This window comes from Pyrgilauda ruficollis, unplaced genomic scaffold (assembly GCF_017590135.1).
Source record: "Pyrgilauda ruficollis isolate IOZ18807 unplaced genomic scaffold, ASM1759013v1 scaffold29, whole genome shotgun sequence".
In the NCBI taxonomy this organism is placed as follows: domain Eukaryota; kingdom Metazoa; phylum Chordata; class Aves; order Passeriformes; family Passeridae; genus Pyrgilauda; species Pyrgilauda ruficollis.
The window spans coordinates 4,489,373-4,515,504 of NW_024524266.1; the positions used below are offsets into that span (position 1 = coordinate 4,489,373).

At 37.5% G+C, this 26,132-nt stretch overlaps 1 protein-coding gene across 1 annotated transcript in view; it reads left to right on the forward strand.

The window, feature by feature from the left end:
- The window catches only part of STS (steroid sulfatase), a 106,436-nt gene extending 87,478 nt beyond the window's left edge, over window positions 1-18,958 (forward strand). The window contains exon 11 of the mRNA XM_041472348.1: window positions 18,576-18,958. Within this exon, the coding sequence (XP_041328282.1) occupies window positions 18,576-18,958 (383 nt within the window). The remainder of the gene's footprint in view (window positions 1-18,575) is intronic.
- The last annotated feature ends 7,174 nt before the right edge of the window (window positions 18,959-26,132 follow it).

Sequence of the window (26,132 nt, forward strand, 5' to 3'; positions counted from 1 at the left end):
ATGAATTACTTATTCTCTGAAAATGGTGTCTCAAAACTCTGGAATTTCTTTTGAATGCACTTTTAGAGCATTCTAGGATGCTCTGGGAAACATTAAAATTAAGGTTCATTAGTTCTTCATGACCACGTTGTCTTAGAACTGCAAATCCTTTCGTTCCATCAGGGTCTAAGTCCACTTTATCCCACAGCTGGTCATGGGGGCACTTTCATGCACTTTTTCTACTTCTTCATCTCTCACATTTTCCCAGTCTAGCAAATGGGATTTTATTGCAACTACATTGCTGTTTGCTTTTAATCAGCTGTTACCTTTCTGTCTCAGACATTGTTGTTTTACGGAAAAATTCAATTCCTGTCTACTGTAGGTACACTGTGGGTTTTAAGGCATTGATATAAAAATGGAGTTTGCTGTGCTGTAGGATATCCTTCTCTGTTTTATGCAGCATATCTAAATTAGAAGCTAAAACAATTCTTTTATTAATATATATATCTGCATCAGGTGCTCTATATGAGATCATAGTTTTAGTGTCTGATTTCTCAAAGTCTAATACTCAAACATAATTATGATTCATAAATGTTATATAAAAGTTTAAGATTTTGACTGACACCCAGAGAGGATGACACTGATAGCTCTATAATACTGAATGGTAAATTGCTTTTAGTATTTTTAGTTGACAATGATTTTTTGACTCTGAAAAACAATGTAATTGTTACTAAAACCAATTTTCAGCTGTAGCCCGAGGCTCTAGTACCACATACCTTTATGATTCAGAAACAACTGGAGCTTTTGAACATTCAGGTCACTTTTCAAAAAGCAACTTACAAGAAAGCCAGAGATTAAATAAAACTTATCATTTTTTCCAGACAAAATAATTTTCGTCAGTGAGGACTATTTGTGTGTATGCTGTGAAGGCAGGAGCTGATGTGAAAGTATGAGGACAAGTGCATGTTTCACAGAAGTAAAGATGTTTGAATTATGCTGTGAGAGGGAAGTTTTGCCTTAGAGTTGAAAATTTCCTAAAAATCCCAAATAGCATATGGAAGCTGTTATCCTAACAGAGCTGATCAGAATAAGAAGACCAAAGGTAAAATCAGAAAATAAGTGAGAGAGAAAAATGTAGCTATTATGTCATGCTGAAACTGAGTTTTTATATAATTGACTTTTTTTCAAAACAAATACAGAGACATGTAAATTTTTTAAAGCCCTGTTTGCAATGGTCAGTATTAAAATTTGAAAGAAAACTTTAGAATTTCATACATTATTTTAATTTTATTATCTAATTTTATGTTTTGAGTAAGGAAGATATTAATAATCTGATGCATTCCTTAGTGGCAGAAAATACATTATGTGACTTTAAATAGGGAATAGAATAAATTTAAATCCATTAAAAGTTAATTACAATACTTTAAATATTTGGATTATGATATTTGAATTTTTCAAAATTAGCAAAAATTACCCAATTTTTTACAACTATATTCTATTGGATATTATACTTTGACAGTTTTCAGGTTTTTCCTGAAAATAATGCAACGCTCATTAATGAGCTTATTTTAGCACAAGAGTAAGTACTGAACACAAATGTCTCAGTTCAGTTTCACGGTCAATGGAAACATAATCAGAGCAATTGGGAATTGCAAAAAATTGTACAAGTATACGTGTTGTTTTCTCATATGCTTCAGTTCATTCAGCTCTGCTCTAGTGGAGCTGTTGGGTCATTTAGAGGTTCTGGTGATTTCAAGAATGCTGAGTAGCACCAAATACCGGGATTGTGTTGTGGCATCAGAAGGCTGGCTTAGAAAACCATGCTGGTATTTACAGAGAGGCTGTAATAATCAAGAAAAAGGTGCTGAGAAATGCTTTAACTGGATTTGAGAACATGATACTAAATAGATAATACAAAGCCTGTACCTCCTGATAATTATCAAAGGCCTCATTTGCCCCCCCCCTTTTATATTGCCCAAATATTTGAGATCTCCAGATTAAAAGTGTTTAATATCTACCAGTAGTTTTAAATTGTGATGACATACTGATTTTTTGAAAAAAATTAACCAAGCCAAGTCAAACCAAAATAATAACCCTGAACTAAGATCTGAGAAGTATATATTGAATTTTTAGCAATCAGCAGGTGGAACTAAAAAAAAGTAAATGTGCCACTTGTACTTCAGAAAATATTTTTGAGTACATGTCTTTCAAAGAGTTTAATCCATGGGAAGTGTTTGTACTTGGAAGATAGAAAATGTGAAAAAATCAACATTACTCTCTTTAACCCAACTTAAATATGAAAAAGTTACAGATTTTTATCTCTTAATCAGGAAAAGTAAGTATAAATTATTAGAATGTTTTAAAGTATTACTCCGTTAGTGGGTATTTTTCAAAGATGTTGGCAAGTGATTACAAGGACAATGTCTACATGTCAAGCTTGATAAATCTGTTTTATTGCCATGGCATGGAGAAGTCAGAAACAGGTTTCTACCCCATTAACATGTGACTCTTAGAGCTTGGCTGAGCCTGTCAATGAAGTCTCTGCCTGGACACACAAGAACAGTTCCTGTGATAATTATATTTGGTCTTTTCTAACTAATTTCATGCAATTTGTTCTCTTTGCGGACCAAATTGACCTCAGATTTTTATTTTTTTTTTTGCCACACTGCACTGTTAGACTTTGCATTTCCATTGCTACATACTTGCAAAAGCTGTGTGAGGATGCATTGTGTCTCAGGGATGTAGAGGAGGAGCTTTAGGAAGGCTTAAACTATCTGCATTCTTGGACATCTGTACAGCTGTGTAATATGTCCATATATGGGTGTCTCAATCCTCCTGTAAATTTTGATCTGCTCTTGCAGAGCTAGCTGTGGAAGCCGATGACCTTTTCTATGCTTAAAGTTTTGGTCTTTTTATGTTTGATAGGTGAGAAGTGATCCAGAGTTCTGAAGTTAAATCTAGACAGATCTATGAGATTCAGCAGGACAGGCAAAGTTTTCAAAGTGAGGGTGAAGATCTGAATGACAGGTAAATTGTTTAGCAGGTCCATCTGCCTGGCCTGACTATCCCTTGAGTGCATTTTGGTTGGTAGATTTCCTGTTCTCTAATCCTGACTGAGTTTCAGGTTCTTTTTTTGTCTTCAGATTCTAACTGCCAAGACCTCCGTTAGGAATTCCCTCTGGGTATCAGTAAAAATTTAAGAGAGACTTTAATCTTGGACATGTTCAGGGTAAATGACAGCTAGTTAGAGACTTCTTTGGAAATGTTATAGAAAGTGTGTTTTAATTAATCACAAGATGAAATAGAGGTAAATGTCTGTCAGTGCAGTGCACTATAGTATGAAGGAAAGATTACTGCAAAGCACTGGTGAATGATAAACTAAACCTGGTTTACAGCAGAAAATAATTAATGTAATCCATTTTCTTTTCCATTGCAATGGATGAGGAATATGTGTAAGGTTATTTGCTTTGTGAAGAACATAAAAATGCTTAGAAGGGGTCATTGTAGTGAATAAAATAGAAAAACATTTCCTAGTCTTTCCTGTTGCCATTAATATTGTAACAGATTTTATAAGGAGTATTTTTACAAAGAAACCAGCTAAAATTGAGAGATGGAGGCTGAGTTTGCAGAACTATGAATTAAAAATTTAATGTAAGATTCAACAGTCCAGAAGCAACTACCAGTATGCAGATGTTTTTATTTCACAATATCATCACTCTTAGCTGCAGTGAGGAGTGAGGGCATATATAAAATTTATATCTGTCATGTAGTGCCAAAAGCACTTTCAGTTGTTCTGAGAAGGTACAATGTGTAACTGAATGACTTCAGACTACAAACAGTTTTATATTCTATTTATTTATATCACTTCTTAAAATAAGAGGTTAGAGCCCTAAAGAAAACCATAATGTATGGCAACTTACTCTTAGACCAATAAAAATGTTGTATAGTTGTATTTTATGCTCAAGGATAAAGCTTTCTTTGTTTAACTTGTCTTTGTAATTCTCTTGCTTAACATATCTTTAACCTCATAGTGCCCCAAGAAGTAATAATAGGTGTTGGATTGAGATTATGAAGTAAGTGCCCTCTTGAAAGATACTTTGAGGCTTGTTAGAATTATTACATTGAGTTATACAGTTAGCAAAAAATAAAAGATCAAGCCAAAGGCAACAAACATGTTTTCTACCCCCTCATTCACAGCAGTGGTCTACCTACTGTGCTCCAGAAACTGGAGGGAAAAAAAGCCCCACCAGTATTCCTTTTGACACTGAAGTATCCTCAAAACCCCTGGCCCTTCGTGACACTGTCTGAAGTTCTAGCACTTTTGTCTTTTTTACACAAAAATCTGTAAGAAAATATAGCACAGAGAATGAAGGACAGTGGATGGAGTTTCCAAGGTCCATTGCTGCATTCTTCTAGTTTGAGATGAACTCACTGCATAGCTGACTACATCTCAGCTGAGCACTGTGGGCATTGTGTAGGACTATCCAATGCTGATGAATCTCTCCAGAAGGCCCAAGAGCAGGGAAGGGCTTTGTTCAGATGCTGCACCCAGGTCCACGCATCACACAGGTCAAAAGCACCTGGATTTGCCTGGATATATTAAGTAGTATGCCACATATACACGTATATGCCGTAAGAAGAAAAGGCAACAAGATGTTACCACTGAGATGCTGAGTAACTGAGCAATGTATGTTTAGAGGAGAGGGTGTTGCTAAGCAGACAGGAGTTTAATCTTTAGGGAAGTAAGATGTGAATGTTGAACACTGATTTTTCTACAAGGCGGAGTTGTCCAATGAACAGGACAACTTGGTAAAACTTGATTTGAGTAGCTTCTTCCTTTAGGCCTTGAGACAACATTAAATAAATTCCTCACAGTATATCTATTAATATATATCAGTGTTGCAAAGAAATAAAAGAGTTCTTACTAACTGTTTTATTAAGCAATAGCACAGATGGCAAAAAAAAAAAAAAATTACTCATTATTTTTCATAAATTTGTTTGAAGTAGGAGATTTGATGGAAGTTGAGCAGCATATGCAGATCCTTGCTTAAACAATTAGTTAATCACACAGCAGCTTCAGTCATAGAATACATTGTACTTTGCTAAATTTAAGCATGGAGTTATTATTTTAAGCTAATATATGAATACTTTGTGGAACTGAAGGCAAACAAGATTAATCATCAGTAAATTCACAGGGATTTTAACATTCACTTCAGTGCACCACAACTCTACAAAAGGTGTGGAAATGGAATTTAGAATAGACAATGCAACAGGTAATTGAGGGATGGGGCAAACCAAATGAACTGTGAGACAGTCATCTGTACCAAAATCCTTATTTAAGCTCCAGAAAAAGTTTGTGAAGGATTTGTATTTGAAAAAGTTAGTAGATAAAACACCAAGTGAAAGGAGCATGCCAATAAAATGTCTTTGTCTTCTGCAATAAAGGAAATGAATGATAGTAGCACAAAAGTTACAACAGAAGACACCATACATCAAGAGAGCTCTTAGAAAATACATTGTGGAGAACAATTGTGCAGTGGCAGGGGGATGAATTAGATGACAAAAAGAAAATTCACTTGAAATACCTGAAATGCGGTTTTGTTCTTATTTTCTACAACTGGAACAGAAGAAACTGTACATATATATGAGCAAGATACAGCATCTCGTAAGCAGTGTTGATGTAGATGTACTGTAGTTAGTGACTGTTTCAAAGTTCATTGAATGATCATTAAGGATAAGTAAGGCTCATTTTAAAAAAGTATGCAGAAGTAACATATATGAACAAGGAAGGCAAACCCCTCTATTTTCTGGCCATGTCAGTGATATTTGTTGGTTTTACATGTACTTGAGAGGAGGAAATTTTTAATACCTTATGGATGAACACTGTGGGATTTTCATAAGCAACAACACCTTGTAGATATTTGACCCTAAAATTTAGGGTAGATGAGAGAATACTGGAGAGACAAGTTCAGCTTTCTAAGCAGGTTGACACTTCATCCTGAAGGTGAGTCCAACAGAACTGTGAGTGACCCCTGCACTGACTGTGACTTTACTGACAGAGCAATGTCTTCCAGCAGAATGAGCAGAGCTGGGTGCGTGTAAGAGACTCCACAGTAGCCCCAGTCCTGGCAAAGCGGTGAGTCCAGTTCCAGGTCTACCCAGGGACTGCAGAAAGGAGCAGGAAGAGATTAGAACACAGACAGAGCTGGAAGGAAGGCTGTAGCCTAGAGACATCCAGAGACAGGGCTAGGAACTGGCCACTGCTGCACCACTCAGGCAGGGACTGATGGCCTTGGGCTGAGCTGAAATGGGAATCCAGGTCCATAGGCAGGGTGCACAGATAAGGGTCCACCTGAGGTCTGGGCAGGGCCAGTGAGGCTGCTTGATACTTTCAAGACTCATAACACCTTGTTTTTTTAGCAAACTCTAAGGATGCTGATGACAACATGTACATGTATACGCTGTAGATGCCTGTCCTAGATTGAGAAGGAAGTGAGTTTTTCGGGAAGTTGTGGTCAAAACCAATAAGTGGTCAGATTTGAATATTGGCACCTGGTGTGGCCACTGAAGACATGGACCGCCTCTGAGAACACAGAGGGTTAAAAAGCAGAGAAATCCTAGGGGAATTCTCTTGGTTCTGGTCAGTGAAGGAGGTCAGAACTCCCCTGCCCAGCTGGGGCTGGCTGGGGGAGGAGAAGCCATGTGGCCAGGGTGAGGTAAGCCGGAGCCTTGGGCAGAGGAGGGGGGTGAAGGCCTTGCAGGATGGAAGGGTGGAGGAGCCCTGAGAGGCATTGGGCAGCTCCCCTGGGAGAGAGAGAGAGAGAGAGCGCCTGTGCCTGTGCTACCTTGAAATTTGATCTCATGTGCTGGTAGCACGGCCAGAGAAGAGGGGGTGCTGCGTGAGAAGGTGCCCAGCAGCTGTGGGAGTTCTGGGCGGGCAGAGTTTTTAACCCTTTTCTGGGATAATGGAAACTTTACAAATACTGATCCTCCTGGATCTGGATGAGAAGAGAGAGAGAGAGCTGAAACAGGAGGAAATGAGCAAGTGTGGTGAAAGTTTGTGCAAGTGGAAGATGGCAGAAGGAGTTGAGAAGAATCCTAGGTGGGAGGAGACGGTGGAGTGGCCTTGGGCTGGACTCTTTTCTTGTATAGCCATGGACATACCCATTTTTCCTGTGACACAGAGACTGCATTTAGGGGGAGGCAATGGCTTGGAACCAAGAGAGTGCAGTGATGCTATGTAAAGCAGTGGCATAAACAGAGACGGAGGAGGAGGGTGTGGGATACCCTCTGTCTTCAGTGAAGAGGAAGATTTCTGTTCTAGAGGTCCCTCGGCCCCTCGGGGGTGAATTTGGGGGGACTGGTGTCCCAAAAGTGAGAGACTGTTGCTTTTTTGGAAGTGGGCAAAGCATCCTTAAAAGGGGAACCTAGAAGCAGTTCTGGTCCATCTGCAGTGGTGAGAGCACTGGACATGGAAAGAAGACGGCAATGGCTTGGAACCAAGAGAGTGCAGTGATGCTATGTAAAGCAGTGGCATAAACAGAGACGGAGGAGGAGGGTGTGGGATACCCTCTGTCTTCAGTGAAGAGGAAGATTTCTGTTCTAGAGGTCCCTCGGCCCCTCGGGGGTGAATTTGGGGGGACTGGTGTCCCAAAAGTGAGAGACTGTTGCTTTTTTGGAAGTGGGCAAAGCATCCTTAAAAGGGGAACCTAGAAGCAGTTCTGGTCCATCTGCAGTGGTGAGAGCACTGGACATGGAAGGAAGACGTCACGAAGGCAGATGTTCTCCGGGCGGTGCTGCGAGTGACGTGGAAACACAAGAGGTTTCAATTGTGTTTCCGGGGGAAGCCTACGGTACAAGAGGGACTCCTCTCTCCTTGATGAACTGAAAGTTGATTACCTGAGGCATGGTGATGGACTGAGAGTTGATTATCTGAGGGGTGGTGATTGGATTGAAAATCTAAGGTCTTATGTTGTGGTGGAAACTGGGGGAAGGAGGAGAAATGGTTTAGAAGGTTTTCATTCCGAGTTCTGTGTCTGTTCCTTTATATATATATTGTAGTTAATAAAGGTTTTTTTTTCCCTTTATTCCTAAGTTGGAGCCTGCTTTGCTCTATTCCTGGTCACATCTCACAGCAGCCACTAGGGAGAATATATTTTCATGGGGGCACTGGCATTGTGCCAGCATCAAACCGTGACAATGCCTACATCTGAGCTGACCTGAGTGTGAGTTGCTCTCCTCAAAAGAGAAATTGATTACCTGAGGCATGGTGATGGACTGAGAGTTGATTATCTGAGGGGTGGTGATTGGATTGAAAATCTAAGGTCTTATGTTGTGGTGGAAACTGGGGGAAGGAGGAGAAATGGTTTAGAAGGTTTTCATTCCGAGTTCTGTGTCTGTTCCTTTATATATATATTGTAGTTAATAAAGGTTTTTTTTTCCCTTTATTCCTAAGTTGGAGCCTGCTTTGCTCTATTCCTGGTCACATCTCACAGCAGCCACTAGGGAGAATATATTTTCATGGGGGCACTGGCATTGTGCCAGCATCAAACCGTGACAATGCCTACATCTGAGCTGACCTGAGTGTGAGTTGCTCTCCTCAAAAGAGAAACAAGCATAACTCTTCTCATCCTAAACACCTCTAACAAAGTTACAAAGCAGATAAGTAAAGGCTGGTAACTAGCTTACATAAAGACCTGCACGTTGGTTGCAGTGATCCAAAATTAGGTGAGGTGACCAGATTGTCAGAGTGAATGCTAAGTAGCAGCAAAGTGATGAGCAATAAATCCTGTTTTAGTAGCATGAATTTAAAACTGGAGATTCCTTGCTACCTTTTTCACAGTCTGAAAAATAGTATTATTGTGCTAAGTGACAGGAAGAATACTATAGGAGTCTTTTGAAGTTGACTAGGAATTTTAGACTCAGGGAATTTATTTAGTGTAAATTTTTTTTGTTTTAAATCAGCAGAGACTCAAAAAAGGGCCTGTCTACATATATAGATAAATAAGATAGCCATTAAAATGTGCAATAAAATGCAAAGAGTTAATTGGTTTTGGAACATAAAGCAGCATTTTATTCATTCATTAGTGTCATGAAAGAACTGACAAGAATGGTCAGAAAGATATTAAAATGCAAATCCTGGCTTGAGTGGCACTGTCATAAATATCTTTAAAATCTAATTAACAAAGCACCACTCACTTTGCTTGTTCAATTTTCCTTTTAACACAAGACTAAAATTGTCATTTACTTTGTTAGCTATCAGCTCTCTGAGAATCTTTTTACTTTTTCTTGCAGGTGGTGTTGGTGATGGGGCAGCTCTTATTGTGGAAGGTGTCCCTCCACAAAATCATTTAAAAAATCTTCATTAGTCTCATTTAAACCTCATTCCTGGTCACCAGACTTTGTCTTAATATCAACACACAGTAGCAAAGTAATGTATCAAAGAAATTATGCAAAGACTTGTAGCAAAAAGTAACAAGCTTCCATAGATACATAGAAATATCTTTCACTGATATTAGACATTTGCATGTTATAGTTTACAGCAAAGTTGTTTCTTGAGGTTTCCTCACTAGTAGAAGACAAATGCTGCAGGCCACCTTTCTGGATTTGAGTGCTACCATTCATGAAAAACATTGAAGTGTCAGTGTGATATGAATTAGTGTTTGTTCTCCACTGAAGGACTTAAATAGCATCAAGTATCTGATTCATAATATGTAGGTCATGGGAGAAGATTCACTTTTCCTTCAGTAATAACTCAGGAGTCTTCACACTACTTACAGCACATTTTTGTTGGACAGAGAGCAGCCCCTTCCTCACCTCTGAACTGTGTGCTTTTACAGTGTTTTTGTGCTTTTCTTATCTGTTTATTCTTCTTTCTCTTTTTATTTCTAGTCTCACTGATAGTGAATCATCTTTTGATCCTCTTAATTGATCAAACCCTTGTGTGACCCTCCCTTCTGCAACTGCAGAAGCTGTAATGAACTCTGACACTCGTGAGGGGTTTTCTGTCATTTGTCTTTTGTTTTTCAGTCTCACAAGTTCCTTGACTTCCAGTGTTCTCTCTAGAGAAACCTGTTTTAGAAGTGGGTTTGGAATTGGTTTTTTTGTTGTTGATGATGATGATTATTTTTAAGATCTTTTTGGTTTCTTGAAACATCTGAATCACTTACTACTGTTTCTTGCTGTAGTTCATTGCAACCTTTTAATATACTTGATTATTGAAGATATTTTGTTTCCCTGCTTCCTAACTTGCTTTATGAGCATCATCTTATCTCCATGTTTGCCCCCTTTGATTTTTTTTTCCTCTCTCTCTACCTGATCTTCCCCACGTCATGGAGGCACCACAATCAAGGAAAGCTTCCAAAAATCTCAAATTGTCTCCCAAATCCCTTCTTTGTGTTCAGTGTTTCAACCACAGCACTGGAGGAAGCAAAACAAGCATCAAGTGTCATTTATCTAAACTATCTCATTAAGAATTTTAATATGCTATCTTGAGCCTCATATCAGAGCAGCTGCAGTTGAATTTGGGTGACACAGTTATGGACATATTATTTGATAAGTGTGAAATAACATGACTGTCAAAAGAGAGAAGAATATTTCTAGCATGAAGAGACACCAGGAAACAGTTTGTCTCAAGCTCAAGAAAATTGACCTAATAATCTGATACACATTTCTGCTCACAATTTTTTAGGTAGGAAAGTGTTCCCCCTGACAAGCATGACAAATACTGTTAAAGTATTTTCTTGCCTTTGCTCTGCTCTGTGTCGGTGGCAGCAGAGTTATTGTTAGGCTCAGGCAGAGCTATTTATACCCTGGGATTTGCAGTGCTCCATTCCCTACCAGCATTCCCCTACTTATTCTGGGAGAAAGAGAGAGAGAGAGAGAGAGAGAGAGAGAGAGAGAGAGAGAGAGAGAGAGAGAGAGATGAATAAAGGGAATGAAAATAAATTAAATAATATTCTTTAAAAAACACTAACTCTACTCCTAATCATGGCAAGAGCATAAAACAAACTTATTATCATAACTATTTAAGCTGAAATGGACACCTTTTTTTAATTTTTTTCCCTTCTGCTTCTTGTCTTATTTTCACATCCCTTTATCCTGGTTTAGAGTGCAAGCTAAGGGGCAGGAATATGGCTGCAGCATGGAAGGCACAAGCCAGACTTCCTGTACACAAATCCAATGAACAAGTCCTTACTAAAAAAAACCAAAAAACCAGCAACACAAAAAAACCAAAAACAAAAACAAAACAAAAACAAAATCCAAACAAACAAAAAAGACCAAAACAATAAAAAAGAAACCCAAAAAAACAACCCTCCCAAAACCAAATACCAAAAATCCACCATAAAATCCCAAAAAGACCAAACGAACAAACAAACCCTGAAAATTCAAAAATTATTTTGTATTAATTGAATGACAGACCTAAGTAACATTTTATGAAAAAGATGCTGGTGTTTCCATGTCCTCTATAAGGAACAGTTAAAACATATTTTTCTCATCTGCATCCACAGGACATCTTTCTCTGTTCTTGATTCTCAGAGGAAGGAGATTCTAGCAGGTCATTGCACTTCTGAAGGGTAAAGCGTGTTTTTCACTGCACAGTATGCATACATTTTTAAGCTGAAAATTTTAAGAGAGAGTCAGGATTCTTTCCTTTTTCCATTACTTGCTGTCATCTGGAGAACAGGTGGAGTTTTCTACATCCAACTTTGTATTTAACCAAAACAAGAAAATATTCCCATTACTTTACTAAAACTCTTGAAATTCAGATATTTTTGCTGCCTGTGGTTTTTACATAAATGTCCAAACTGGAGAATTGTTGGATTTCTCTGAAATACCATTACTTCAAACAAGTCAATGTGAAAGAGAAAATACACTTCTAAAAATATTCTTAGGAGCAAATTTGTAATTTTTACCAGAGTGCCTGTTGATCATCTGTAAGAGAACCTCCTGTGCTATGCCCTTTTCATGCAAAGGTTTTTAATTCAGGATTTGGAAGGATTTTTGCATTGTTTGCTCAGCATCAGGAAAACTGCAAATTTACAGTTTAACATAATTTGTAATCTTTTACTAGTTTCATATTTTGGAAAATACATGCATTTTCTAACACTGGGATAAAAACTGCTGTCTCGTATTTCAGATGCTAAACTGCACATACATCTTAACAATAAACCCAAATTTCAGTCATTGTGGGTTTTTTTTTAATTTTTAGGACTGCCTGGTATTGATATTTTTTGCACCAAATTACTTGCAAATGTTTGTTTTCTTCAATTTTTTTTAGTCTCATAAAAGAAACTCCATTGCTCTGTTGTCATTTATGCTTAACTGAATAAATTCTCAATTTTTTTTTTCAAAAGGTTGTCTAAGTGACCTAGTAGCTTTATAAAATAAAAGAAAAAATAAAATAATTCAACTAGCTAAGGCACTTGTAAGGAAGAGTAATTCACTTTTTTCTTTGACTTCTTAAAGAAAAGAAAATTATTGTTCAGTGTTCTTTGGCACAGCAGAAAATTTCAGGCAACTGCAGTTGCAAAATTTCAATTTTTCATTTTTAAAGTAACTTTGAACAATTATTTCTTTGGTTTTAGATGTATATCTGGTAACATAAACATTAGGTATGGTAGTAATTTTCATATTAATTATTTTGAGTACTTCACGAGCATTCCATGTGTCAACAGCTTATTTTTTGACATCCAAATTTTGAAAACTGTCTGAAATAATAATTTATAAAAAAAATTCCTGCGGATAGGTTTGGTTTTGGCTGACACCAACTTGTCTAAAAATATTTGCAGAAATTGCTTAGGACTTCAATGCCATCTTTCTCCCATATGTGTGATTAGTATCAGAATAATTGCTGTCTGAATCTTACAGATCTGTTCTTTTCACTCAGAAAAATTGCATCCACTTTATGAAAGAGGAAAATTATTGTCCCAAATTTATTTTCAGTTAGTAAAATGCATTCCTGAAGGACAGGAAAAATAATCCAAATACAAAACTCCATTCTGAATAGGTTTCTCTTTGGGTTTTGCCATCTTTGTTTCTGCTTTGTTCTTAACTGATTAATTGATTACTGAAAGGGTGTTCTTAATCTCTTACTACTTCCATGGAAAACCACTACATGAAAATCAAGACTATTTTTTTCATAAGCAATAAAATAAGGCTTTTCTGTTTTCAAGGGCTTTTAATATAGATTGAAAATGATCAGGTTTTTTTGGGTGAGTTTTTTTTTTCTGGTTTCGTTTGGTTTGGTTTAGGTTTCTTTTTTGTGTGTGTGCCAACATTATCTTCTGTCTTCAGCATACCATAAGCTGCTTCTTAGATGAACTGAAAATTACATAGACCATTCAGCAAGTAAATATTCTTCAAACAAATCTTTAGCAGGTGTCTGGATTATTTCCATGAAATTACTACAGATGGAATTTTTCTTCCAGAGCAGTATGTATTCTTCCATGTTGCTATCACCTAAGACATCTCAATATGAAGCATAACATTGCATTATAGCACTTCCTACTTTAGCACCATAATTTCTATACTCACAGATTCTTCCCTTTTAGGATGTTCTTCAACAAGAAAACACTGCAAATGATCAATCATTTCTTTTTGAAGGTGATGATGAAGAATTCAGGAAAATAATTCTTTTTCATCTACTACAATTCAACAGATAATCTTGACTTTTGAACAGAATTCAGTGGAAGTTTCTCATACCACAGCACTTACTCCAGATAATGAGCTCTGTCATGAGATTTCTGTCTTCAGCAGTCTGGGCATTCTTTCAGTGTGTCTTGTATTTTTCCTGCAGCAGTTGTTCAGTAAGATTATTGGATAGTCAGGAATGTGCAATCCATTCTGGTTTAATGGATACTTAACACTGTAGGATTTATTCTAAATATTTTAAAATCACTGCTACTGCTGGTTTTTTCGTAGGGTTCACTCAAATACTCTTAAGTTCTGCACAGTTCTTTATGCAAGTCTCTTCTAGCAACAAGTAATTGTTGTTAACCAGTATTGTATCTTTGAATATCACTCAGTTATTCTCCATCTACACTGGGACATAATGTGCTGTCTTTTGACTGGTGTAACAATATAACACCAGAAGATACCCAGACACTTAAAACAGATATCTAAAAAAAAAAAAAAAAAAATTAAAAAAGTAATTTTCATTGTAAGAACAATAAAGTTACAAATTTTTAAATTCAAATGGTGTATTTTTATTAGCTGTTTTAGGAATGCACGTAGTCATAAAAATAATATGTATCATTTCATTATAGTAACCAAACAGTATTGTCTTTGCTATATAGATATATATATAGTTCTACAAGAATTTCACAACTGAAGCCTTTTCTACATTGTTAAATTATTGAAGAGCTGAATATATGTGATATCTGCTATGAATAAGATTAGCAGAGAGCCTAAAAATTCTGAATGAACCTGGAAGAAGCAGGAAGAAAGGATTCAGTCTAATAACAAGAGTTATCTGAAGAAAGTAATTTTCAAGTGAGTTGCAGTTTTTATCTGCTACTGTCTAGAAATGTTGAAAAGCATGAGTTAGAGTGTGGGAGTTGACAATGACTACAGAGCACACCTGAGACACAGAAAAGTCTGTCTCAGTTTATGTTGGTCTGCTACACCCAAATGGCTCCCCTTAGAGACAGCAGAGTTCAAGCAGGATTAGCTCCCCAATGTACAGTGGAAAACAACCCTGTTTAACTTGTTCTTCTACAGAAAGAAGCAACACAATAATATAAGCAAAGGAAATGACAGTAGCTGCAAACCTATAAAGCTACTGTCAGAGATTAAATTCAGTGAAAATGAAGTCCAGGCAATAACACAACAATAGCTTCTCTTCACATCAAGAACTGCTTATCAGAAAACACCCATTTGCCATCAGTGATTAAGAAGGGTGTTTCTAAAACAGAAATGACATCCCTATCCAGTGTGTCACTTCATCTTGAATATATTAATATATCTTACTGAGAGACTTTTATTTAATTTCAAGACCTCCACCGATCTGTTGGAGCAACTATTGTCTGTATGAGAGGATAAATGACTGGGTAAAGGGGAATAAAAGGAGTCTTCTAGGGAGATTGAACACTAAACAACTGTGTTCATAGCAGATTTGCTTGGAATAATAGCAACCTATCTTTAACCTATTAATTTGAATTTGAAACCGATCTTATTTAGAAGTACAACTTCTTTAAATTTTGTTTTTCTTAACATGTAAAGGAAAGAGGTATTCTGAGATCAAACTTACTGGACAACTCAGAGAATTGGAGAATTGCAGGAAAATAGGACTGAAATTATTTGTGAAGCACTGGGACAGGACCTTTAAGGGCACTGCAGGCTTAGAGCCTGCCTGCTGTTTCAGAAGGGTCTTGATATACTTGGCTTTGGGGAAGCCCTGACAATTTTACTACTAACTTCACTGTGGAAGAGACATACAGTTATCTTTTTATATAACAAGGGTTTACTATCCAGATGCTTTGGAGAACACAGGTACTGTTAATTACTGGGAGATTAATTTGATCCTTATAGTTAACCTTCTGACAGAATGAGATTTTATGTCAGCTGAGAGACTGGGAGAGAGCTCTCTCTTTTTAATATCATGCCTTATAGAGTTCATCAGCTTTACTGATTAGCAGTCTGACAGTTCTTAATGTCTCCTGGTATACTGCACTGGCTGCTCCTCAGCCACAGCCGCTGACAGAAAGGCTTTAGTTTTTACAGTGCTTAGAAAAGAGGTGTTTAAAGTCTGCTGCTGCTTCTCCAGCACAACATGCAGTTCCAGAAACACTGCTACAGTGAAACAGATAAACATTGCACAGGAACAGGCTTTGCACTCCCAGAGCTCAGTGTTTCATGACATTCTATAGCTGCTTATCTGATAAAGTACCATCAGCTCTTCAGAGCACTAGCAGTGGCACTCAGACGCGAGATGATGTCACGCATGCCTTATCCCCAAACCCACACATGATTTTGAAACATGCTGTATGCTCTGCATATAACAAAACCTCAACAAGTCTTTATTTTGTGTGTGAAAAAAATCATGGTGCAACTTCCTTATTTCTTTCTTTCCCCATTTCTTACCTACATGGGCTGCTTGTACTGACTTCCATTAATTCTGAATTCCCAATTTTGTATTGCAGTCTGTAAGCCCTTCAGCAGACCTGGTGCTACAATGCCCAACACCAAAAAAAGTGGCTGAAAATGTTCTTTTCAATGTGATTCAGCACAGATGTACCGTGAAAGACCAATGTTCTCATGTGCATGGCCTTATTGGAATTTCTTTTAACTGACATTTTGGTAGCCGTATAATTTTTTTCTGCTGATCTTCGGTCAAGTTGTTATAGTGTTGTGAATCAAATTCTCAGGTGTGGCAAGTGTTGCATGTTCAACAATGGCACACAGTGCACTGATTAATCAAGCACTTTGGCTTGTTATGTTTTTTATCATCCATCTTGCCAGTTAAACGTGTCTGAGGAGGCTGAACCAATGCTTAGTACAGAATTACATGCCTTCCCAGAATAAAAATTCTAATCTTGGCAAACAAGAGGTATATTTCTTGGAAATGTTTTGTGCATAAGTTCAAAGAAATTTAAGTGCCAGTATTTGATTTTGTTTATTTTAATTCTAAGAAAACAAGAGACTCAAGTACCAGACCAACCTTTCAAAATGTTAGTGGAGATAGATGAAGGAATGCCATCTTATGCTACCTGGCCTTATCTTGCTTTGCCTTCCTTTAAATTTCCTTTCATTTTTTTCCCAGTAAGACTGTGCCATTGCGGCTGTCACAGCCAGAGCCTTTTAAAAGCTACCACATTCCATTGTCTGTGCCAGCAAGTCACTCAGCCTTTAAAAGTCCTTCCCCTTTGCTGACTTCCAAGAAGCATTTAGAGGGTTCTCCCAGTCTAATGTGTAAAACAGCCATCACCTATCCGACCCCGATTTAAGTGAAGACAAAGTGAACTGGTAGTCCCCAGGCTCTGTCATTGAATTGGTTCCTAAAGGAAAAATCACTTCTAATGTGAAAAATGCTGCGTAGTAGAAGAAGCTGTAAAGAATCTTAAGGTCACATACTGTCCTTTAAATCCATGCTATAGTCTAGAACTGCAGCCTGTGACCCTTTAGTCTGCTGAAACATTTCTCTTTAAGCCTGTTTTGATTCTTTAAAAGCTGAGTGTGATGTAGTTACAGTATGGCACATACCAGTTTATCTCTGCTCTACCCATCCCGCATTCTCTAGTGCCTTCCACTCTATTGTACTGATGAATTGATTAATAAATATTAACTACTGTAGCACACATAAATCTTTGAAAGTCTGTTACTAGGTTAACTAGGTGACCTTAACAAAATTCAACAAAATACCAAAAAGGGATTTTTCACCCAGTATTTAAAAACTTGAGGTGATAAAAAAAAATCACGATAAGGTGCTGAGAAATGTAAATTACTGATGACTACAGTTTTCCAATGTTTATATAGTGTCAACTGGGCAGTTAATCTGACATTAGAGATCTCAGTTGTTTAGTAACCTGCTTTTTAAGAATAAAATACAGATTTTTCTTCCTCTAATTAATTATTCTTTGTTCCATTTCCGAAGATCTATATACTTCATTGGTGTAGGAGGATGGTGTGCTTCCCTGGAAGTTTTGTTCTGTCTGTTTCTGCTTTTCCTATTTGTTCTGTGATACTTGAGGGAAATAGTAACAACTTTTTTGTTCACAGCTTTCTTGTTAAGTGTTTTCTGATCCTCCACTGACCTCTTTGAGGGCGCTTCTTGAAAAAACCAACTGATATTTGCCTATTCTTATTCCAAGAAATAAATAGGATTTTCAAACAGTGAAAGTACCAACTGAAGTTACATGAGGATGGACAGTTCCATTTTCTGTACCCAGAAAATTAAACTAAGAATGACCAGGCTATAAATGAAGCACTTTGGTCCTCATTTTGCAAAGCAGAATGTCACCTAAGAGTTGTGCTACTGCAACTGTTATTCATAATTTATATTTGGAAAAATCATAGGAATTTAGCATCCATTATGCCTTTTCATGTCACCCCATTTAATAAAATGAGTATCCAAGTGTTTGCAATGAAAGCATGGGGCAGAGGACAATGGGTTAATACAACAAAGAGAGGAAGAGAGGGAAAAGGTAACAATGAAATTAATTAGATAAACAAAATGAGAAGCAGATAGGGCCCAGCAGTGGGTAAGTATAGTCAAGAGGCAAAAATACATTTTATTAAGCCTTGAAGAAAACTTAGTATATATTTTTACAAATCTTCTTAGCAGTGTTTATATAAAACACAATGTTATTTAAAGTATTCTATAATTTGGTTAATCAGAATTCTTCCAAGGGAATTAAATTATCATAGTTGCTTCATAAATATGTGTAGCATGAAAATCATGATGTTTTGCTTATTTTTGCTTTGCTTAATCCTGTTTTAGCCTTTCAGTATGCTGCAATTTCTGTTACAGAGTGTCTGTACTGTTTTTTTACCAAAAGACTGACTTCCCATGTTGGTGGAATTTCCTAAGACCAGAGAACTTCCATTTTGTTATTTTATCCCTTTATCACCAGCTGTTTTGTACCTCTAAATTGCAGGTGAATCTGTCTGGAAAGTCTTCTTCTTCACTCCAAACTTCAGTCCTGAGGACTCCAATGGTTGCTATGATTCACACGTCTGCTTCTGCCATGGAGGATTCATTACACGACATGATCCTCCACTTCTCTTCGATCTGTCCAGAGACCCTGAAGAGAAAGTCCCACTGACTCCAAAAACTGAGAGCCGTTTCTACGAAATCCTCAGGGTCATACACCAAGCAGTGGACAACCACACCAGATCCCTGCATGCTGTTCCTAACCAGCTGTCGTGGGACAACCTTCTCTGGAAGCCATGGCTCCAGCTCTGCTGCTCATCTCTCTTTCAGTCTTGCTACTGTGACTATGAGTCAGGAGGGAGTCCATTGAAGGTGCATTTGGGATAAATAAGCTGCAATTCCCTTTCAGAGACTGAACCAGCTGAGTGTGAGTGTCTGACTTGAATTTGTGGTACAAGCCTTCAGAAGGTTTTGTTGTGTTGGTGGAGGACCAGTCTTCAAATACATATTGCAGTAAAAGAGAATTTCAGTCAAGAAAACATGCCAAGAGAGGGAAGGCAAGACACACCTTCTCTGTCCTTATCACACAGCATGAAGGACATGTTGCCGTCCTCATCTACACGTGGGTAGAACTGTAGGCATTTTCTATGGGAGATAATTTTCTAGACCTTCAGCTTGAGCTTTTGTCTTACGCAGCAAAGAATTTACCTATCAGGTCTGTCAATCACAACTACTAAATGCACACTTTCCTGTCCTTTTTACTAAGTGTTATCCATTAATAGGACATAGCACTGAGTAATTGAAAACAGAGAGATAATAGTGGAGAGGTCCTCCTGTGACAGTCATTTGGTAATTGATAGATAGGTTAAGAGCAGACTTGCAACAGATCTCTGTCAACAACCATGGCAAATATGAAAAAACTGACAGCTTGCCAAGTCTAACTTTGAATGTGCCATAAAAATGCACAGAGCTATGGTAGTAGAAGACGCTGTGTCCGTATTAAAATGATGCTCCCCACACCATATTTAATATGGACATATGTGTCCGTATTAAAATGAGGCACCAAGGCTGGTGGTACCAGCTGTGTGCTTGAGTATGTGCCATAAGTCTCCATATATATATGTATATATATATATATATATGTGCGTTTGTGTATATATATATATATATATGTGTGTGTGTGTGTGTGTGCAAGCTGAATTAATAACCCATAAATCCTTCAACCCCTCATATAGGGGCACCCTTATGATCATATTCCAATTGATAAAAGAAAATATTTGGTCCACACTTGGTATTTGAGTTCCAAATTCACATGATATTACAAATTTGTCTTTCACTTATTTATCATACCTATTCTTCCATTGGTGACAGTAATCACAAATAAATAAAATTTGGTCTTCCTTTAAATATGTTTTCCATCTTTTAAGGTCTCTGAATAGGGTTTATCATTTTCTGAAAATAAGCTTGGGCTTGAGTACTTAAAGCCAAATATAACTATCTCTGAGTTCTCAGCAAGGTCTTGGGAAATCTACTGTCCTCGAGGGCTAATTTTTGTATCCATTTTTATCTCTGTCTTATTCAGGCACATTTTCTTTCCACTCTACAGGCAGACAAACTATTTTCTTTGGCATATTGCAGATGAAAAGAAGAGATCAGCAAAATACTAAAATGATTTGATGCCTGATAATAGAAGGTGACTTGCTCCTTATCAGAAAGCAGCAGTTAATTCCCACATTACAATGTATTAAAACCTGTTTGGGGCAAAAGTGATCTGTGATGATAGTAATGCAGTAGTTTCAGTCAGCCAGCATTAAGGTTGTGACCCAGTTCTTGTGAGCTATTGAAGCCTTTCCTTTAAAAATATATTGTGATAAATGGTGTATTTCTCTGACTGTAAAACCTAGGCTTTTTTTTTATTTTTCCATTGCAGTTTCATTCAAAATTTCATTCTCCACAATACCCAGAAGCCTCTCCTGGGAAATGTACTTTTTCCTTGAAGTCCTATTTTTGATGTTTCACCTTGTGTTCATGATCTTAATTATGTCCTCAGCAAACTCTCTGTAGGAGGCAAAGCCCCGTGACAAATATTTATCACTGAATGTACTACATAACCTTAGGAAGAAAAATGCCTCTCATTTGAATACATATATTCTTCCATGAGAGCAGCTGCCTTTCAATGTCATGGCAGGATCTATACATCCCAAATTTTTGGTCCTCACCAGGTGGTCCTGGAACCCCTTGGGGCATGGCACTGGTGCCAGCATGTCCCTCTTTGCAGCCAAAGGGCAGCACTCAGGCCCAGCTGTGGCCAGAGTGCTGAAACACCGCGGTGTGGAGGGATGCTCTTTCCAGCTCCCACAGCTCTGCCACAGCTTACACAAAAGCTTTTCAAACAAGTACTCCTGAAGAAAATGGGAAAAAAAAAAAAAAAAGTGGTGTGTTCAGTATACAGTGCTAACTCAGACAAGGGGTTTGATGTCATCAGATCTCCTTTGTTTCCACAGTTTCTGGCCTGTGACCTTTACAGAGGACTAACTTTATATTCTCAAGGACACCACATTGACTTTTTTTTTAATCAGGAAGAGGCTGTATTGCTATTATTTCTTTTTCTTTCTTTTTGCAGGTACAAGAATTCTTTGTTCTGCTAGGCACAACAGTTGTTCTGTGCTGCTTGATTAAGTATCAAAAATGATGACTTTTCTACTGCTTTGATTTCTTCTTGCCTGAATATGATGTTTCTTTCATACCCCCCTTGGCTTTTAATGCCATCTTTCTAATCTCCTTTCTTAAAAAATCCACACCTCTGAAATATTTTTCCATCTATTTCTTTGCTACTCAGTCCTTCTGTTTGCTTGTCATATTGATTGTAATGGTTATTTTGCTTTAATCAATCAGAAAATGAAAAGTAGACTTTGTTATAAAATTTGATTTGTAGGGCTCCTTGATTCTGCTGATCTCCTGCTTATTTAAGGTCCAATAAGAATTAACTTTTCATTATGAAATATAAGTAATTAAAACATACCTGAGATGTTGTTTAATATACATAATATGAAATATTTCTTGTTTGTGGCACAAACTTCATATTTTACAAAATATTATTTAGTACAACGTTTAATACTTTGACATAAGCAGTAAAATCTGAAATCCATTCTTATAATAGTTCCTTCAAGAAAGATTCTGTGAAGAACAGGGCAGTATTTTTCATACTCTATATTAATACCTTTTCATTTAATACCTAAAAGAAACCTTCCTTGTATTGCAAATGTATTATACCTTTCAGTATTGTACCTTCTGTTCTGGAGATGGCATGTCACATCAGGGTAATTTAAGTAGTCTTGTTTATCTGCAAAATAAAATGTGGAGGACAATATACCATTTGTCTAATGGCACTGTCTGATCTAAGAAGGAATAGTTTTTTTATTAACAACAGGTTATTGATGGGATATCTGTGATTCACAACTTACTGACAAGGAAGGCTCAAGGAGAATGTGCTGCTTTGATACTTGGAAGCTGACTTCCAATCTGTCATTTAATGAGCACTGTTCTTGTAACATGGTGCCTGTTTATAGGATACGTCAGTTTAAACAGGGTGTTCAGCTTCAGAGGGCAGTGTATTCCTCTACAGTATTGTTTAACAGTATCATATCCTTATTTGTGACAGAGTCCCTGTACAGCCCAGAGCAAGTCATTTAACTCATTTCTCAGCTCCTCTGCTGCACTCAGAAAAGAAACACAGTATTTCTCTAACTGCTGGGAATACTGAAAGAACAGAAAATGCTGAATGTGGTAAGCTGGTAAAGGTGAACTTTCTTGTACTTTCTCTATAGAAGACACAATTTAAAAGCTGGAAAAATGGGATGTAAAAGATCCCCCTATATGAGGTGGTAGGTGATATACCCTTAACTTGAGGCTTGCAGGTTCTATGTGTAATTTAGTGCATGTGGGATTGTGATCTGGAGGAGAGAGAATAGATGGCTAAGAAAGATACATGCTTAGGCTTCAGAGAATATTGTAAGTCACATTTTTATAATTATATTTATTCTTTTTTTTTTAGCAGTCAGGAAACTACATGGAATAATAAATAATGTTTTTTCCTCAGGGACTGGATATCACAGGTTCTCAGCTCTTAAAAATAGAGATGTCCTGACTTGCCTCCAATTATGGTCAGAAAAATCAAAAGTAAAAAAAAAAAAAAAGGGAAATTGGATCTTTGGAGAAAGGTGTCAACTCACTTAAATCCAACTGAAAGTTTTCAGAGAACTAAGAGAATCTGTTCCGTATACTTCACAGGTCACTTGCCAGCAATTGTTTATTTCACACTGTAGTAATGGGAAATCTGGGTATTCAGATATGTGGACAATGTAAGAAATTTCACTTAAGATATCACTTGATACAGGAAAAAATGGAAAAAGAAAGAAGAGTGCAAGCATAGCTACAAAAAAATCATATGTTCTATTAAAGTATGTTTATTAAAAATTGTTTTATGTTTTTGACATACATTACTACAATAGTTTTTACTTACATTAGAACATAATAGTTCTGTGCTTAACACAGATCTTTTAATCTTCTCTGTCACCTCCCTTTCCTCTGGCATTGCCTGTGCAGTATCCAGAATATGCAGTGAGGAGCAAGAGGCAGCCACCCTGCCCATATACACTACAAGCTGTGTGGCCAGACATGTGGGCAGAGGAAAGGCTTAGGGCAAACTCTGCACTGGGAGCCACCAGGAAGCAAACAGTGTCTGGGCTTATCTCCAGTCTGAATACAGAGATCTGGAAACTGACCCTGAGATTAGGTCAGATGGTTAAGCTGGTTAGAGAGCAGTACTAATAACACCAGAGTTCAGGGTTGTATCCCCATGGGGGACATTCACTGAAGAGTTGGACTTGATAATCCTTCTGGGTCCCTTCCAACTAAGAATATTCTGTGATTCTGTGAAATTGCTGATTCCTCTGGGTCAGAGACTGCAAGTGACCATGAGGAATGAGGTCCCCTCTGTGGCCAGCTGGACTGTCATGTGTTCTGCAAGAGGGTCCTTCTGTGTCAGGATGTCAGGTGGAAATTAGTTTGGAACCCACAGGATGCAGGACCTCTTGCCTCTGAGTAATTATACCAAGCAGATTGCTCCTGAATCATCATACATTAGGTGACAGATCTTAGTCTGACACTCTAAGGCAGCAACAGTCTCTCACTTTTTTTGCTGGATGACCAGAAGACCTGAGCCAGGCTCTAGGGACTCCCAGTTTACAGGCTGCTAAAGCTGCAAATAATTCAGAGTCGTGGAAACACCCTGGCAGATAATATGGTTTTTCCACGCTCTTCATGGTAGCTTTTATTTACATCAAAACTAATAAGAATCTGCTTAAAACTTCACATGTACAAAAAACAAAGGATAGTGCAAATTTTTCTTAAAACCCACTCCCCCCCCCAATAATTTTAATCTGTGAGTTTGGTAGTGAGAACAATGAGATTGTGCCAACACAAGGCACAGCAACTGAAGGTTTCTTATACATATGGAAGATGTTGAATTCCAGACTCTCACTGGAGTTTGTGCTGTACTGGTTAGTGAGATAAAGACTGGCTTGATTATCTGTGCATCTATAATTGCACTGTCAAGGTTATGAAACATTTCTGAACTTGAGAGATGTGAATTACAGGTTTTGCAATGTTTATGCAGCATCTCCTGAATGCCTAAAAAACATTCCTTTAATATAAATCATGGTAGGTTCCCTATGTAGATTAATGTTAGTCTTATCTATTAGAAAATGGTGTTGCAGGTACTTTCCTTGGAAAAGAAAGCTATATTAGAAGATAACAAATTCAGCATGTGGGGGTCAGCTCGGTTATAAAAACCCTCCAATGCTTTTTATTCTACCTTTATCCAATAATAAAGCCTTTTTATGCAGATAATATTTGATTGTACCTGATTTATGTGAAAAATACTGTGAAATAGTTTAAATTATAAGGCAGAGTTCTTCATTGTGACACTTATTTTAAGAGAATTTGATATGAAGTTGCTTTGGGTAGCAATATTTATTACAAAGGATTAGATACAAAGCATCTCAAAAGCCTTATGGACTCAAGTTGGGCTGCAAGAGAATACCTTTGGTTTAATATGGTCTTTCTTGCTCAGAAATGAAAAACAAAGTAATGAAGAAAAGTCCTCAAACTTTAAGAATAGTTTTCCTGTGCTGTTACTGATAAAAAGAATACTTGAAGTTTGTACTATGTGTGAGAATTTTTTTTCCTTTTTTTCCTTATTATCTTTTATGTTATAGCTCCTCCTGCCAAGCAGACTAAATACTCAGATACAGGAAAATGTGCTGATTGGTTTGTAAGTGTCAACCTTGCATTGTCACATGCAATGCGTTTGAAAGTAACTGATTAATGCCACTCTTCTGGTGACTGTTTGAACTTCAGGGGGATTGTTAGAGTTGGAGTTTTACATCCTAACACTTCCCTGTCTGATACCCATGAGAAACAGAGTCATTTGGTGATGTGTCATCACAGACCAAGTTTTGAAAAGCATATTATTCTGCAAAATGAGCTGCCTCATACCCCATCCTTTTCTTCTATGATATTTACAAAAATTAAATGGAAATACTCTCTGATACTAAGCTTTACACTACCAAATCACAACCCTCTTCAATTATCTTTCAAGAAAATTCAGCCACAAAAGACCAACACCAGCAGCTAAGCACTCTGCCCTTTCTGGATTAATGACAATAAGGAATGCTAGAGCTCCAGCAGCTGCAGCAATGTGTACTAAAGGAATGCTGCCAGCACTCACTTTTTAAGCACTCAGTACTGGGCTATGTAGGGAATCTCCATCTTCACATATTAAACCTATCATTGTTTCAGCTATCTCCTGTGTTTTTCCTTTTGCTCTCAAGATCCAGTTTAAGGAATGTAGAATTCATGATGTAAGAAAGTGTACAGGCTGTCAATAAAAAAATAGCTCTTCATCATCTGACTGTGCCACTGCATGGTCAAAAATTTTAAATCCAGCAAACTAAGAGGGTAAAATTCCCTGGTAGCAAGGACACTCACCTGAGGTGTGGTGACAGCTTTACTATGAAACTTCAAGACTGATTAAGTGTTTTTAATCACATGAGGTACACATGTTGCCTCTGGAGCAGAGAGGGATATACCTTATGGCTATGAAGTCACTTTCTGTCTCCATTACTCACTACCTGACCTGGTGAAGGTAGCAGTCTTTGCTTCACAGCAGCAAAGCTTCTACAAAAAAGGCAGAAAGTACAGTGTAGTTCTCCTTGCCCACCCTCTTTTCACACCCAGCCAGATGCTTAGGAATGCTTTGTTTTAGCTGCATGTACCATCTAGAAAAACATCAAGGAGGGAAGGCTTGAAAGTATTATCTGTCTTCTTTGATCCCAGACTTAGAAATACTGTGCTTGTGCAGAAAGGACCTCATTCTCACACTGCCAGTGTGCTCTGAAAGTAGAATCAAAGTACTTAGATGACATAGGGAGGATGTATTCCCTGCCTGCAGAAGAATTTAGAAACCACTGTAGGTAGAAATATAGTTCTAGGTCTGAGA